We start from the raw sequence: 16189 nt of genomic DNA, 5'->3' as shown, positions 1-16189 counted from the left end.
CATGCTGTAAAGTAGGTTGTGCAGAAGAACTTTGGTTTCATATTTTTAAGAAGCCATTTTCCTGCATCCCCACCTCCCCCCGACTAGCCTAGAAAAGAGGCTAGACAGAATTCTGAGAAATGTTTCTTCATGTTAGCCATACAAACACTGCCGGAAAGCTGAGCTACAGGAGAAGAAAAAATGGGAAATGGGCTTGTACGGCCTGCCATTTAAAGAAGTGTGAAGTATCTTGTTTTTAAAGAAACCAAGCTACTGCTGATCATACGTGAATGGTTTTGAGTGTTGTAAGCTGCTTTCCTGCTACCAAAGAGGAGATTATACAGGATGCTTGACCTTGAATGTCTGGAGTAAATGACCAGAATATATCCTATGTTTTAATATAAAAGAGGAGCAGAAGGAAGGAAACTGAGTCTCCTGTGTTTTTTTATTTGCTTGGCCCTCAAGTACTATGGGCTTTTCTCATTCAGGCCGTTTGTATGTGGCAAAAGACATTTCTGGTGGATGTAACACTGTACAGTGCAGTTTCCTTGTCTGTCTGGTTACCTAGTGACTATTTCCACAACCAAAACAAGGTCCAGGGTTCTCAAACCTGAATTCCTGGAGGACCCCTTGTGGTCTTTGTTCCACCTGACCTCCGAGTTACGTAGTTGGTCTCATTCAATAATTGCATGATTGTAATACATCTCTAAGGTGTTTGGTAGAAAAATACAATTTTGAATAATCAACAGTGAAAGAAAACTCCTACATGGGTGTGAGACAATAGGGTAATGACTTAATTGACTACTGAGGTTGGAACAAAAAACAGAAGACACCAGGCCCACCAATAAAGTTTTTCTAAAGCCAGAATGACTTGGAGCCACAAACCAAGCTCTTCTTTATTTCTTTATTCAGTTTTGAGCTTACTGAACTTCTCGGGCATTACTATCTGTTCTCCTGTATTGCCACTCAGTCATTGTAGACTATGTAAACTACAAACATCTGTCTATAAATGTATCAGTTTATGGAAGGACTTTAATAATGGGTGCACTGAGAAAGTTAATTACACTCTGAAGCTTGAATACGTTTGCGGATTTTGCTTCATGAAGTTGTTGCATGGATAGATTTGAAAGGCTGTGAGTGTGAAAGCGATCTGTGGTGCCGCTGTGATGTAGAACATTCTCAACGTGCATCAGAACCACAAATCTATGATTAAAGAAGCTGCAGGATCAACAAAGGCAACTACACAGTCCTTATAAACTCATCCGGAAAGTCAGACACTTATTATTATTTTTAGTATTGTCAGGCTTCTTAGAAGCTCTGATTTAAACTTTGAACAGCCCAGAAGTCCCCTTCCTGGGCCTCTGTACAGTTGGCAGCATGAGTAGCCTGATTCTACAGGAAGGGCGTAATGTACTGTATAACAACACCACTGTGGTGGGGAGAAAATACACCTCTCAAAAACTACATCTCTTCTTTCGAATTGGTACATTTTGGATGTTCTTGTTTGAAGGTGAAATTTTCCCTAAGCAGACTGAGGACCCATTTATTTTCTCTTAGTAAGAAAATTCACTTGATTTCTGGTATTGAAACCCGCTGCTCAGACAGGAGACCTTGAAGCTGTGCAGCTCATATTCTTCATTTGTTTTAGTAGAGATCCTGTCTCGTAAATGTCACCTTTGAAAATAATCCATGCCTTCAGACTTTGGTTCGATCAGGCTACATGTTAAATGTTTGTGCTTTCTAATTCACAACTGAATTTGAATAAAAGCAGAGTACAGTGAATATGGAAGCTATTGAGGTGCTGTTCTTTTACACAAATGACCCCCCACAAGAGCATGACTGTTCCTGCAGCCAGTGGAACCAGTTGAGTGTACGGGTGTCTGTTCACCTTTGATACTGTCACTCAGGTGTCTGTTTCATGTCTGGATCACCTCCACATCCATTCCCATAATGAACGCTGTAATGTGTTGCTTGTTGTAAGAACAGTGAGCTGCTCAGATGAAGCGTGATATTTCTGCTTAAAAAGACAACAAGCCCAGTTTATTATGGGTAACTATAGTGCACTGGGCTGTTAATTACCGAAAGCAAAGCAAAGTTTTATTTGGGGTGTTTTCTTCTCGGAGTAGAGAATAAAAGACGCAAACCATCTGAAATTAAAATTCTAATAAAGAAGCTTCTCCGACTACTTCTTCACTGTTGCCCAGCTTCCCCAAGTCCTGAGGAGTCCTCTGTGGGCAGTATAGGTGAAGCCCTTTGCATGCTGTTCGGGGCTGCGCATAACAGCTCTTTATCTTCCGCAGAGGCAAGCCTGCCAATGGGGATTACCGCAAGGATCACAGAGATCGCAGCCGCAGCCCAATCGAGCGCGCTGCGGTGCCTGCCATCAGTGTCCATGCCAATCACGTGTATGCCCCCATGCCCAGCTTGGCAATGGATCAGCCACTGGCACTGACCAAGAACAGTATGGACGCTGCCAGGACCGTTTCCATCTCCCCCATTGAGCGGCAGCAGGTAAGAAACCAGTGGCAGGAAGTCTTCGTTTTCTTTGACTTGACAAAGGCATTTTGAGGAGAGAAGACATCCCCGTGGAAGCAGTTTTTTCCCCTCTCCTTTCCTCAGTGCCGGGCCTGCAGTTATCTCTATGTTAAGCCTTTGATTCATTTCTGGAATAGGACTCTCGGTCAGTAGGTCTGCTGGTTCATATTGCTCTGGCAGAACTGACCCTGAGCAAACGAGGAATCAAATCTAGAAGTCAAATCAGCTGATGCACATTTAGGTACTCAGTCTTGACAGTATGTTGAACATATGGCCAGCCACCAAACTATAACACTATCCACTAAGAATAATGTGAATGTAGATCATTAACCATATTGGAGAGTCTAACTGTGCAAATAAATTGCAGTATTTTAGAAATTTAAACCCAGATTCATAGTAAAGATTAGATGTAGTTATGTTCTTGGTTGCAACACCAAATTGTCATTTGTAAAGGAGACCGGCAAGTTCAGTGGCCACATCTTAATGTGTTGAGGTGAGGTATCCCTACAGTGGTGACTGTGATGGCTGTCATCACGTTAACTGGATGCAATGTGACGGCATCAGTCAGAGCCTGTCGGTGGTATTACACTCAGTTCATGTGTATATGGGCCTTGACTATCCACGAATGGATCAGTGCTCAGGGTTCTGGACCCGGGTTTCAAAACCCGGGCAAGACACTGCAGTTTGTATCTTTGCCGAATTGTTCCAGTAAAAATACCCAGCAGTATGAAAGGGTGCAAATGTAAATTGCTTTGAATAAAAGCAGCAGCCAAATACATTAGTACCTAATTAAACTAAAAATGTGAAAGAAAATTGGATTAAACTTATTTTAAAAAATGATTTTTAATGTGAAATATTTCTGTTTTGTCGTTTGTTTAGAATCGTCCCTCGGTGATCACCTGTGCGTCTGCAAACAACCGGAATTGTAACCTCTCTCACTGCCCCATTTCACACAGTGGTTGCAACTCCAGCCTCCCCTCCAGCTACAGGAGACCCTCCAACAGTGAGTCACAGTTCTCCTCTATAAGACCTACAAGAGCTTGTTGTCCTCCTTTGTGCTGCCTACAAAATGGAATTATCCCTAACAGAAATCAGTCCACCTTAAAGCACCCGAGGTCAAAATGCATGTATTAATGTCTGTGAATTTGACCTGTAAAAAAGGTGGAATCATGTGGAATACTGTAGTATGAAATCTTGGACCTCTGGTCTGTTCAGTGTTCAGTTAAGTGCCACAAAGATGAAATTTAGAATATATATATAAACTCTGAGCTGTAGATGTATCACCTACTTCTGTTGTAAAATCAAAACTCCAATTGCATAGAAACGTACTCGACTTCAAATCCAATTTTAAACTCATCAGCCTATGTCCCTGTTGACTGCTTTGACATACCCATGCTGCTGTGACATGGAATACAGGCACTTTCTGTCCCTTGGCTGGGCAGAGGCCAGTTTCAGGTCACGGGAAAAACATTCATTGCTCAGCTGGGATTTTTATAGGATCTTGCCTTTTTTTTTTTATTTGAGATGAACACAAGGAACCACTTTTTTCTTCTATGGACAGATGTATATTTTTTTCCTTTACATTTTGAAGAAAATGCTGTATATCTGTTAAATTCTACGCAGCATACGCTTTTTGTATGTACATTTCTAACAAACCTTCACTGGAGTTTCGATTCGATTTGAAGGGCTTCTTGAACCGTTTTTATTTCAACGTTTCTGCTTTTGCGTCTCCTTTCACCTAGCTAACACCGCGTGCGACCCGGTGATAGAAGAGCACTTCCGCCGAAGTCTCGGGAAGAACTACAAGGAGCCGGAGCCAGTGACAAACTCTGTTTCCATTACCGGCTCCGTCGACGACCATTTTGCCAAAGCCCTTGGCGAGACCTGGCTTCAGATCAAGGCTGCGAAGAGCAGTGTGTCCGGCAGCCCTGAATCAGCTTCTCGAAGGGGCCAGTCCCCTCCGTCCTCTCACATGGTCAACCACAATCACTCCCCTTCGGTGGTGTCGTGAAGAGTGGACCACAAACCCTTCAACTCAGAGCAACATGCATGATTTGGCTGAGCTTGGAACAGTGCTAAATATATATCTTTTCAAACAATTTGGAGAAAGGGGAGGAAGTTTTTAAGTACCTTTGCATACTTGCTTGGCATTTGCAGTAAAGGATGCCCAAAATAAGAAAAAAGAAACTAGCAGGAACTATTTTTATTAGGAAATTATTTCAGATAGCATCCTAACCACCTGCCTCAGTTACCAAAGAAACCTCTGATGCAAATCTGCTGCCCCTATAAAGAATAAGCCATTCTTTCAGTGCTTTCCTCCCTGTTTTCTTGTTTCTTGAGTGTAGAGTTTGTGTGGTTTGCTTTTTATTTCCTCCGTTATGTAATTTTGTATGTTTTTACTTGAAAAGAAAGGCCAGGTCTGATTTGCACTATTGGGAGATGGGTAGAAGTTGCTTGTCGACTTCATGTCAGGCGTGCACGTTTTCTTTGTGCTCCGAGGGCAAACTGCTGACAACGATGGTTAGGTGATGTTGCATCTTTCTGCATGAAGGCAAAAAAGAAGTGCTTTGGTGAGGGAAGGTCTCATACAGGTTATAGGTCTTTCTGTCTCTGTTTTCAGACTATGCTTTTATTAATGCTTGGTGCTCACAACTGGACTGCATCATTTTCTAAACATGGGCATTTATGTGTTTTGTAGTTGTTTCCTAAGCACTGCTGTTTGCTAGCATAGTTGAGGTTTGAAGGGTAAAATAGTGCTTACTGATGCATGTTTTAAATAGCTGGTATCTATTAATGTATAGATATTATGAATCTTAATGCTATTAGCCTTTCTTCAGATTAGTTTATTTTTGTCAGTAACAGTCCTAGATATACTTACTGCTGGTACAGTTGTACTCAATATTTTTTTTATGTGATATTCATTATGGTAGCAGCCAGCAACAGAGGACAGCCTCCGGACAGGCCATATATATATAAACAGTTAGATTTATATAATGTTAATCCGTGGTACAGGATGCTATAGCTTTGCGCATGACTGAATAAGGTATACATAAACAGCTGTAGACTGGTCAGCTTAAGAGTTGACCTGCTCCCTATTTTTTTTATTAATTGTTTCAACTGCTACTTTAAACAACTTAGCTATGTAGCAGGTTGCAGCAGCTTGTGAATTATTGACTTATCAACCTGTGCCTAGGCAGCATACATTCCTCCATTAGAGAACTTTGTACAGGTATTGCATTATGTTTTGCTCAATATTGATAGCTACTAACTAGAAGCAAAGATGACAGAAGCATTCATATAACACAGCTGGGCTTTTACTAAACCGCTTCTCATCTTGCATTCTTGTATAGAAGTCATGTGTCCATACATTCCATCATCCCAGTTCAGTCATAGGACGTTTCAAACATTATATGACAGTGCTAAATGATAAATCTATTTTTTTTAGAAAAGGGTAGCTGGCTGCCAGACAGCTGCAATTTGAAACAAATGTCTGAATGGAGATTAATCAAGGCGTCTTTAAAACAAAAAATTCACGGCCGAATTCCTTGTCGATTTTTTTTAATTCAATGCAAATGTTACAGAAAAGTCATGCGTCATATTTGGCCATGATATTTCCTCTGTCAACCGATGAACAGGAGAGTACAGCCGTAAAGTGTCCTAAGGTATTTTTCACATTTCACTTCCATTCTTCTGGGTGGGAAACACTCGTCTCTGCTTTGGCTTTCAATACCCTACACACTGTAGGAAAATCACTAAATAAAAAAATACACTTTTTTATATAGGTAACTTTAAGACCATCATTACGCTGTGCGTAACGAATGTACAGAAAAAAAATTCGTAGGTATTTTTTTGAGGAACAATTAATTTGTTAATGATATGTAGCTATTTAATTTTCCCTGTTCTTTATTGTAATCATGCATTTTTTGAGAAAAAAGTTGATCTTTTTTTTTGTTTGTTGTAGATTTGTCTGTAATAAGGTTAAAAAGTGCAGGAACACAGTTATTCTATGAGAACACTGCATTAGCATTAATAGCCACTAGTTTATTATTGCTAAAGGCTACTGAGCATTGTTACAGTAGAATATCGAACACTGAAGATGCTGATCTGTGGGCAGTTTGCCTCTTATGTAAGCGAATTGAACAAATGTATTCAGCTAGAGAATTACCTGTCTGAGATGGGTAACTCCACACTGAACCCGGTCTGCCTGGGATTAATCTTAAAAGTTATTTAAATAGTTGATTTCCTGAGGAAGACTAGCTGTGCTTCCTTAGATAACTGACATTGAAACAAACTGTTTACAAAGTTCCTTTACATGGAAGATGCATCTACAGTGTACTTCTAAATACCCTAAACTGTTTTGTAAAATCTGTATTATACCCTCTTTCTGTGGCCTTGTTTCTCCTGAAAATAAAAAAAAAGGTTTTGGCAGGCCACCTTTTTTGTACTTAAAAGTAGCCTCAATGAACAATAAAGTGCTCTTAAACTACAATCTTGTGTTTCATTTTTTTTAATGAGCTCAGAATAATGCATACACATTTCATGGAAAGGGAAATGGTTTTTTTGTAGAAAGTGTATTTTTATCTGTAGAAAACTGGGCAGGGTATTGCAAATCTTGCTACTGGATAAATACAAAAGTATTTATCCACACTCCTACACATTTACTTGGAAGAAAGATCAGAGTGATTTAAAGTTTTAAAAATGCTTGAATTGCTATTACTATCAGGAAAACTTGACTTGTAAGATAAAAATTCATTTTGTTAGAATGTTTACAGAATTTCTGTACAAAGATTGTTAAAAATCCAGCTGTTTCATTCACAATTATCAGAGCGAGAAGGAGTGAGTAGTATAAGTCTTTCTGGGAAGACATACCACAGCCTTTGAAATCATAGTACTTTACTTAGAGCATTCCTCATTTGAGCAAGATTCTGAATGTTGCCACTCTGTTGCATCACCCTCCCCTAGTTTTTTAAAGAGGCTAAAAACATTCATTTGAATATCGGAGTGTTCAAGATGAATTGCCTACAGCATAATAAATGAGATAAATCAAAAGCATTCCATATAACATTCCATATTCTATATAAGAGGATGCAAAGGAAGAATCCTTAGGCAAAAAAAAAACAGCAGTACAGAAGTGGGGGAAAAAACTTATAAAGCACATGGAACATATTTCCTGGTATCTTTGCAACATTTACAAGATATATTGAGCAACACCTAAAATATTAGACTCTTTTGGGCCAGGCTTATTGATTATGTCCAGTTGCATTTTGTATTTTTCTACTTTTTTCTTCCTTTTAAAAAAAAAATTACATCAGATAATTGCCATAAGGTTATATTTACTTTCCAAGCACAACATTTTCTTTGTAATATAAGATAAATGGCAGAATTCCGGTGATAAACTGATTGTAATAACACCCTCATAACTGCTCTTTAGAATACCGCAATACCAATATTGTCACATCTATTCTTTGCATGTACTTGGCATTTTTAATTCACAACCCAGCACTATTCAATATTACAAATGCACTAATATTATGATGGTAAACACCTGAAGCACAAGATGACACCACCAGCATCAGGCTGCTGTGTCACAATGGAAATACTAACAAGTCAAAGGCAGCTGTTTCTCCTTCAAGCTTGGTTCAGCCTGCTTTCATTTTGTTTGTAGTTCCAGCTTTGTTTTTAATCAATGTATTAAGAACCTTCAATAATTAGGCAGATATGGCAAATTGGACACAAAGTTTTGGAACAGATTTTGGTACATCTTTCTATGTTTCTGTCCATAGTAATTGGTTACATTTTCACACACACACACAAAATTCATAAACATTTAGATCAATGCATCTAAAAAGAAAGATTAGAAAAATTACTGATCTGGAATCAAAATATAGATTATTTTTTAATCTGAGTAACAAAAATATGGATTAAAATCTAGAAGGAAGGTAGTGACACCATGGTCTTAAATTTTCCCCCCACACAAACTAAATTAAAAATCTTTATCGTACTAGCATTCACTTCATGCCATTCCTCTAGATTTATTCAATTTCAATATTAAACAGCTGCATTGATAATGTAAGATATAATGTATTAATACAGAGAACTACTGATATTTATTTGCAATCCCACATGACAAGATTTTGAAAATCCTTGAGACGTACATTAGCCTTTATTAATATTGCTGAGAGTAATTCCTCATATATATAAGAACTTAACAAATTATTTTTAATTCCTTGTTCCATATCAATCTTTGGTTTGTAATAAATACTAGCATAAGTCAAACAAGACAATATGGACACTTTTCACAAATGCATACCTTTTTAAACTTCTTTTAATAGAGTCAACTTTTTGGATATTGGGTCACAGGAATCTTTTTCCTAGATGTACAGCATACTGCATTATCACTGATTAAATCCATTTGAGTATGGAAATGTATGTTCAGATATGAAAGTAAAATATAAAATGTTTTTCTTATTCACTGAAAACACGTGTAAGATCGAGATGAACGTACATTACCAGTTACACAAAGTCCGCTGCCTCAACATGTTATGAGTTGAACCCAGTATTAACAAGATTTTAATCTGAAAAAGCAAATGTAAAGATCTATTTTCTGCTTTCAAGTAGTACGTCCCCATTAGATTCCAGCCAACAAGCTGTGAAGATTCTCAGTTTTCTTCCCACTCCTCTGCTTCATCGCTGTTTTCAAATGCTTTCATCATCACTCATATCCCAGATCTGAAAAGGAAAGTGAAATGTGAATGAAATTATGAATGACTGTTTAAGAAGACTATTGGAATCAGTCCATAAATACATAATCCCTGTTGAACTCAGATAAGGAGAAAAGGCTGGTCATGGCATTCTTTTCTCAAGTGTTCTCGTGTTAAATGAGATTCCTCTTCACACTTTCACTGTCTCACCAGTTGAAGTAAACAGTAATCATAATGCTCACTACGACATCTCTGCAAGTCTTGTCTTGAGAAATGGAAATTTCATGTCTCAGCTGTCAACATTATCCCTGAATGACCTCTGAGCATGAACGTAATTTGTATGCAAATGGTGAGCTATAGCCCATTCAGGTTATTTCTTCCTGGAATTTCTTGTGCTATAGCCACTAGATTCTGAAAACAATTACACAGATAAATAAGACCGATGTGACGGCCCAGTGCTGGTATGGTGACATCTTGCCTTCTAGGATATGTCTTGTCCCACAAAAGGCTGCACTGTTTGTTTCTCTGGACTAGTCTGCCAGTTACTTAAAATATCTCATTCTTCAGGCAACCTCTTCAACAGACAGACCTCTTAAACAATCATGTTAATAACAATCTGGTGATCTTCATTACACAGGTGGGGCATGGTCATATCTTAAGCTGCATTTTATATTTATAATTTAATATTTATAGTAAATTTTATATTAATAATTGATATAATTATAAAGAAAAGCTTTATTTATAGCTTTTATTTAGCTGTTTTTATTCAACCACCTATTTTTGTTAAGGTTTACTCAACTCCAATACCTAACATGATGCTCCTGGCAATTCAATGGAATAACATCAGGTAAGCTCAGTATCTTGCCATCCCTAGAAAGAATTATACTCAAATAAATGTGCACTTTCTCAATCAAACAGGCAATTATATATAATTATAAATGGTTCATTGTTTTCAAAACATTAATAAAGCTGTAATGTTTGGTAAAGTTTAGAATAATTCTGCAACATTGTATTTGTTTTGAAAAATCTTATTTGCAATAAAAAGTCAGTGCTTAAGAAATGTAATAATATTTTGTTAAAATGCTCAACAAATATTTATAAAAAGCACAATAAATTAAGATTCTATTTCACAAATGAACATATCACTTATACCTGCAACAAATTCTAATTGTAAACATTTTGCAAAAGGTACACTTATTTATAAAACACCTCAGACCCAATTACATGTATTACAATTAAGTAGTTAATCAAATAATTACACCCACTATGTACCCAGGAGCTCATATTGAAACAAAAGAAAGAATTAGGCTCTCCAGAAATTGAGTTTGACACCCATGGACAAGACACTTCTGGCCAGACTCATTGTGGCCTATCCCTACCTGTGACCATCTCTGGCTAGAAACTGCTGGCTGTGATTACACAAAACTACAAACAGGGAGCAAAAGTGTGCTTTGAGCCTCTAACATACCAATAGCATGAAGACATTGTTGTCTTGTTAACTGGGGGTAAATTGGTTCCTTTATTTTGCTTTCTTAATTTTTACCAGGCCCGACATTCACCAGCTTAAATCATCTCATCACCTATGCCCAACAAACTTAAAAGTCCTTAATGATTAATCAAAATGATGCCAAAAACATTTAATCAATATCCAGATTTTATTTTTCTAGAAGCACACATGCATAAAAAGTGACAAGTTTCCTCTGATGCTCAGTATTTACAGTTATGTCTGTCACATCTAAAATGATTCATTTAATAAAAGTTCACTTTTATACCTTTTCTATTTAAACACGTGCTAGTAAGTGGACACGTACAATGGGTTCCTGGAATCTGATGTGTATATTTCCTGGACTGTTTGTGTACTTGTTTGTGATTGTGCCTCTCTCTTCACTCACTGCTGTGATAGTTTTATTTTCTCTACATGGCAAATATAAAAGTAAATCTGGCAAACTATATCTGTGTTCTTCTCTTATTATATATATATGTATGCATTTAAGATTCCCAACACATCTTTTTGATTTCATCTGGGACCAAGATAATATTTGCTTACAAGCCAAACAACAAATCTGTCTCTCATAACAGAAAAATACATCAGCAACCCCCAAGTAATGAGCTAAGAATAAGTAACTACACTAAACATCTGCCAGGGTTTCTCATGTCATGTGCCCAAAGGGTTTGAAGTCTAAAACTCAATTTTGTATTTCTGAAAATTCACTTTTGCTTTTCTTGGGGATCTCCTTACAGCAGAAATAGACTTAATTTTCTCAAGCTGCCCATTTGCACTTCCAAAACTAATCAGGCCTGAGAGTACTCATATCTATCATTTAAAATTTGCACCCGAAAAAGAAACTGGTACAAGCTTATATTACTTTTTATTGTTTAACACAAAACTACAAATAACACAAGCAGTCCAGTGTTGAAGATAATTAGTAATGTCTCAACATACAAACTTTGAACATACCCATGCCGGTTACATAAAAGTGAAACAGTTCACCAAAATGCCAGGTTGATTTCTTTTAATGACTCTCCCACTTCAATTGGTAAAGCAGTAAAAACAGAGTCTCATGTCTTGATTTTGAACTATCCTGCGTCACAACCAAACTTAACTAGATTTTTATAATCCAAACACATTCACATTTTGAGCATTAAACTTGTTAGAACTTGTAAAAAACATTCCATAAAGACTCCAAAGTTATCTGCCCAATCACCACATTTTTTTTTCACAAGCAATGGAATAACTGTGTTCTAAACCAGAAACACATGTACCATAGAACTGGACATGTGGTGTATGTACAGTACAGACAATACTGCATATCTACTTGTTTGAGACATCTAGTGTCAGTGGTTCTGACAAAGCTAATGGCTTTGTCACAACCACTGACAATAAGGACTGAAAGTGCATGTGATGTGACCTAACCCATAATGGACCTCTGTAAAGAGTAAATTGATTTGATTCAAAGAAGTAAAGTAACAGAACCACAGCAATTAAGTGTTAAACACTATTCTACTGACATAAAAATGCTTTTCCATGTACTTGAATCTGCATTTTGCCTGGGGTTAATGCAGTATTTGATTGCATCTGAATTATATGCACTATATACTGTATAAGACTTGCAAGATGGATATTTAATTATTTGATTTTTTTTCCTGCACTCCTCTAATTAATCTTTGATGTCTAACGGCAAGCTCCAAGTTTTCATCTATGATTTCACTGTCTTGTAATTGTTCTTCATTATCAAGGTGAATTTTATATAACCTATTAGAAAAGACTCCTTCTTGAGGACATACAACAACCTCCCCCATAATACAATGTGTCTGCATCTTTCAACACAAACCCTCAGAATAAAATGCAGCCAAGAAACAATGAATGAATGCTGTCACTGTAGGTTTGTACTATAATTTGTCAGACTGCTAATGTTTCAAAAACATTTCTGCAATTTTAACAACTGATACCACTACAAAACGAAAGGAACAATTTTGATTTTCAGGAATAGGTAGCTATTGTCTGTTTTTAAACAATTGTTACACAATAAATGTTGAAGTATTGTTAATTTAAGGATAGAGAAGATAATTCCATCTTCAAAAATATTACCATGTCCAAATAATGTTGAATGTGCGCTCTTAAAAATGTAATTCCTCAGAAGGGCCTACATGTAAAACAGGCTATAACATGCAGCTGACAAAACAAAAAGAACAAAAGCTTTAAAGAAATCTGTAGCAATCTGCGCTACAGTTTACATATTAATCCTTCCTGGTAAAAGTACATATTCAGGTAACTAAAAATTTGTAATGCTGACAGCATAAAGTTACGTATCTTTTCATATACCTCTAAAATATACTACACAGATACAAACAACCTTAAATATTCACTTGTACCGTCAAGAGGGGAAATCCCATTAAAAAATGCATTATCAGTCTATGATTGATATTTTCAGCAGAGCATCGGGATCAGAGTTTTGTGACGAGTTTCCTTTGTGACAAGTTTTGGGGGTTCAGAGAGTTAAGGATGTGGGTCACAGGCCAGGGCTGCTCTGTAGCGCTGTAGCGCTGTACACCTGGAGCAGCAAGGACTCAGGATCCTGTGCGCTAATGACAGGGAGGACACTCCACAACACGGCCCTTTATTCCTTCGCACCTGGGCATTCACTGGCAGCTTACCTGATTTAGCTTTCCGCACGATTCACATGCAAATCGAAAGCCCTGCCTGAACAAAGGCAAAGACAAACAGGCAATAACACTGATGTTAAAGCTGGCCGAATGTTTCACTTTGAAGTCTCTGCCCCTGATTCCTGCCCAAGTGCTCTCAGCAAAGCTACAGTACCGTTTCCAAATCATGGAGAGAGCGTGACACATTCGTTTCAACTTCAAAGGCTGGTTTCCCTCAGTGAGTGTCACACTCCCAAATTAATCACGTTTCCAGACCGTTTCCACAGGAAGTTGCACTGCCATGCTAGTTAACTCTAGGCAAATCACATACACATCAGAAAGGATCTCTTGTAGACCTGAGAAGCACCTCCATGTCTGTAAATAAGCCCGGCCTGCCGTCAGTCTGAGATTCCCTGAATTCCACTTTCCCTCATTACAGTTGGAAATACATTTCAGCTATTTAAGAAAACATGAAATGCACAGATATTCTTTATACCAGGTGCCCCCATGTCTGGTTTTCAAATCTAATTGGTTTTCTGGGTCTCTATTTTTCGTGGTTGTATCTGGTCGGCACCTCCAGAACTTAGACTTTAGATCACTGGTTTGCATTTTCCACAGCCAGTGCCCCAGTATGGTGACTGGGGACACCATGCAGCAGGAGGTGCAATCCTTCAGATGAGATGTATAGTAAAACTAAGGCCCTGATTACTTGGTCACTGATTGTCAGGACGGGGGTCTTAATCTCAATGTTCTGGATAAATTTCACTCTGGGGTTGGGAAATGTGACTCCCTAAAGTTCCCTCTTATTTTAACAGGTGAAATAATTCTCCACCTGATTTGAAAAGCAGTGGGACTACTGCCTCGCATCAGCTACTGCAGGTGAGTGCTGCATTTCGGTGATGGGCCAACTGTATGTAAAGAGCTCTGGATTCCTTTGGGATGAAAAGCAGTATATGAACACAGTTTATTATTAAACAATACACAGAAAATTTAAATTGCCCAAAATCTGTCTTTCATAGAACTGAGCAGTTTTATATTGTATATACTATAGTAGTAACTCAGCTCAAACACTGCCAGTAAGATCAGGATGAGATCACGAAAACCTTAAGTTTTTCAGTTTTAATATCCCTCACATCTGGATTAACTGATTTACTCTCTGAATTGATATCGATGACCACAATAAATGAATGTTATGTATAAAAGTCTGCTGATACTCAGAACGGGAACTTCAGATTACAACAAAAAGATTTTTCATAAACAATCCTTTTAGTGGTTTTGGCATATCAGCATGGCCTTGTTTTTCAAAAAACAGTGAAACTATAATTATGTGTGTCATAATGTTAATTACACACTGGTTCCTGGGTCTTTTAAACTGTTTCTGCTTTATATAAACAAGGAGTATATAATGGGTTGCTCGTAATTGAATGTAATAAATTTTAACATGTACCAGCTTGGTCTCTTTGCTTTTGTGCCTTTTATTTAATGTCTTATCTGTTTATATTTTTTTCACACCATGTGCATATAGTGAGGTCTAATTAGGGGCATGCTCCCTTGCAGCTTGTCTGCTAAATGTTAATCCTAGACTTCTCTCTTTTTACATGTCATAATACATACTGTAGAATACTGATTTGCAAAGAATATCTAAAAGAAGATTAATACTGGTAATAAATGAAAAGCAAGCTGATACTTGAATCTAGAGAAATATAAAACCATCTTGTATAACAACAAACTAAAAATACAAAAATATTTTGCATACTTACAACCCAAATGTAAATGTAATCTGTGATCCGTGGCTTCATAGACCAATCTACTACTGTACGTAACGTTACATAAGCTCAGAAACCAAGCAAAGGTGCCTAAGAAATGAATGGTGCTGTCACCGTGTTTGTAACATCTTAGTAAAATGGCTAAAGCTAAACATAAAAGTGTTGTACAGTAGCGATAACTTAACTTATCTTAAGATGACTATAGATGTGTCCCAAAAATGAAGTAAGTCTCTCAGAAATGTTCAGTTGCTGTACATCAAACCCTGACATTGTTACTGCAGTGGAGAAAATGGTTGACAAAATGCTTCTTGGGTATTTATTCAAATTTCCAATTATGAACAGTCTAAGACATTTCTGTAATAAGAGATCGGTTGTTGGGCCTATAGAACCAAATGAGTTGCTGTCACCTTCCTTTAATGCTTAATTAAACCCCACCTTGTTTATGGAGAGGGCTGAATCTGAAATGGTTTAAGACATTTAATGCTGTACAGCTTATGAGAACAACACTCCTCCTGGCTATGTTACTATTAAGTCTTGTTAGATTCTGTTCCTCCTTATTTTGTCTCATCTCACTAATCCTCAGGGGCTTAACTGTGTAGGTCTCTTCAAGAGCATCACTAAGAACAAAAAAAACATTAAATCTACCACACTACATAATTAGTCATCCTGAATAACATATTGACATCAAAAGAGATCTTTTTGATGTTTGGGGATGAAAGATTGTTTTGGATTTTCCTGGAGTTAAGTCTAACTAATTTATTCAGAGACTCAGTTTGCTTTGTGTTCCAAGTATACTCACATAAATTCAACACAAGAACTGTCAAAAGAGGTGAAATTAGCTACAACAGCTTGGTGTTTTGAGGCAGGTTAAAAATAAACAGGATTCCTTATCTTATATACTACAGGACAGGTTACAAAATATAACCAACCTTAATGTTAACAAACCAATGTTGCACAGTTAATTATCCTGAAGTGATAGTCCACACCCAAAAAGAACCAAAGTGCATTTTGGTTTGGGCTAATGTGACCTAATTGGTAAGTGTGTCTATTACTTTATACACTTAT

General features: G+C 37.3%; 2 protein-coding genes across 3 annotated transcripts in view; one reads left to right on the top strand and one right to left on the bottom strand.

The window, feature by feature from the left end:
- vgll4b (vestigial-like family member 4b) overlaps positions 1 to 7003 on the top strand; it is a 48618-nt gene extending 41615 nt beyond the window's left edge. For both annotated transcript variants that reach the window (XM_088915633.1, XM_088915632.1), the window contains 3 exons: positions 2280 to 2490; positions 3394 to 3517; positions 4257 to 7003. In XM_088915633.1, coding sequence (XP_088771759.1) covers positions 2280 to 2490; positions 3394 to 3517; positions 4257 to 4525 — 604 coding nt within the window. In that variant the 3' untranslated portion in view covers positions 4526 to 7003. The remainder of the gene's footprint in view (positions 1 to 2279; positions 2491 to 3393; positions 3518 to 4256) is intronic.
- A 2-nt stretch (positions 7004 to 7005) lies between these two features.
- Positions 7006 to 16189, bottom strand: part of atg7 (ATG7 autophagy related 7 homolog (S. cerevisiae)) — a 65647-nt gene continuing 56463 nt past the window's right edge. Inside the window, exon 20 of the mRNA XM_088915630.1 lies at positions 7006 to 9243. Within this exon, the coding sequence (XP_088771756.1) occupies positions 9211 to 9243 (33 nt within the window). The 3' untranslated portion in view covers positions 7006 to 9210. The remainder of the gene's footprint in view (positions 9244 to 16189) is intronic.

Source organism: Atractosteus spatula, chromosome 5 (genome assembly GCF_055471065.1).
Source record: "Atractosteus spatula isolate fAtrSpa1 chromosome 5, fAtrSpa1.hap1, whole genome shotgun sequence".
NCBI lineage: Eukaryota > Metazoa > Chordata > Actinopteri > Semionotiformes > Lepisosteidae > Atractosteus > Atractosteus spatula.
Note: the sequence above shows the minus strand (reverse complement) of the source record. Positions and strands in the feature narration are given on the sequence as shown.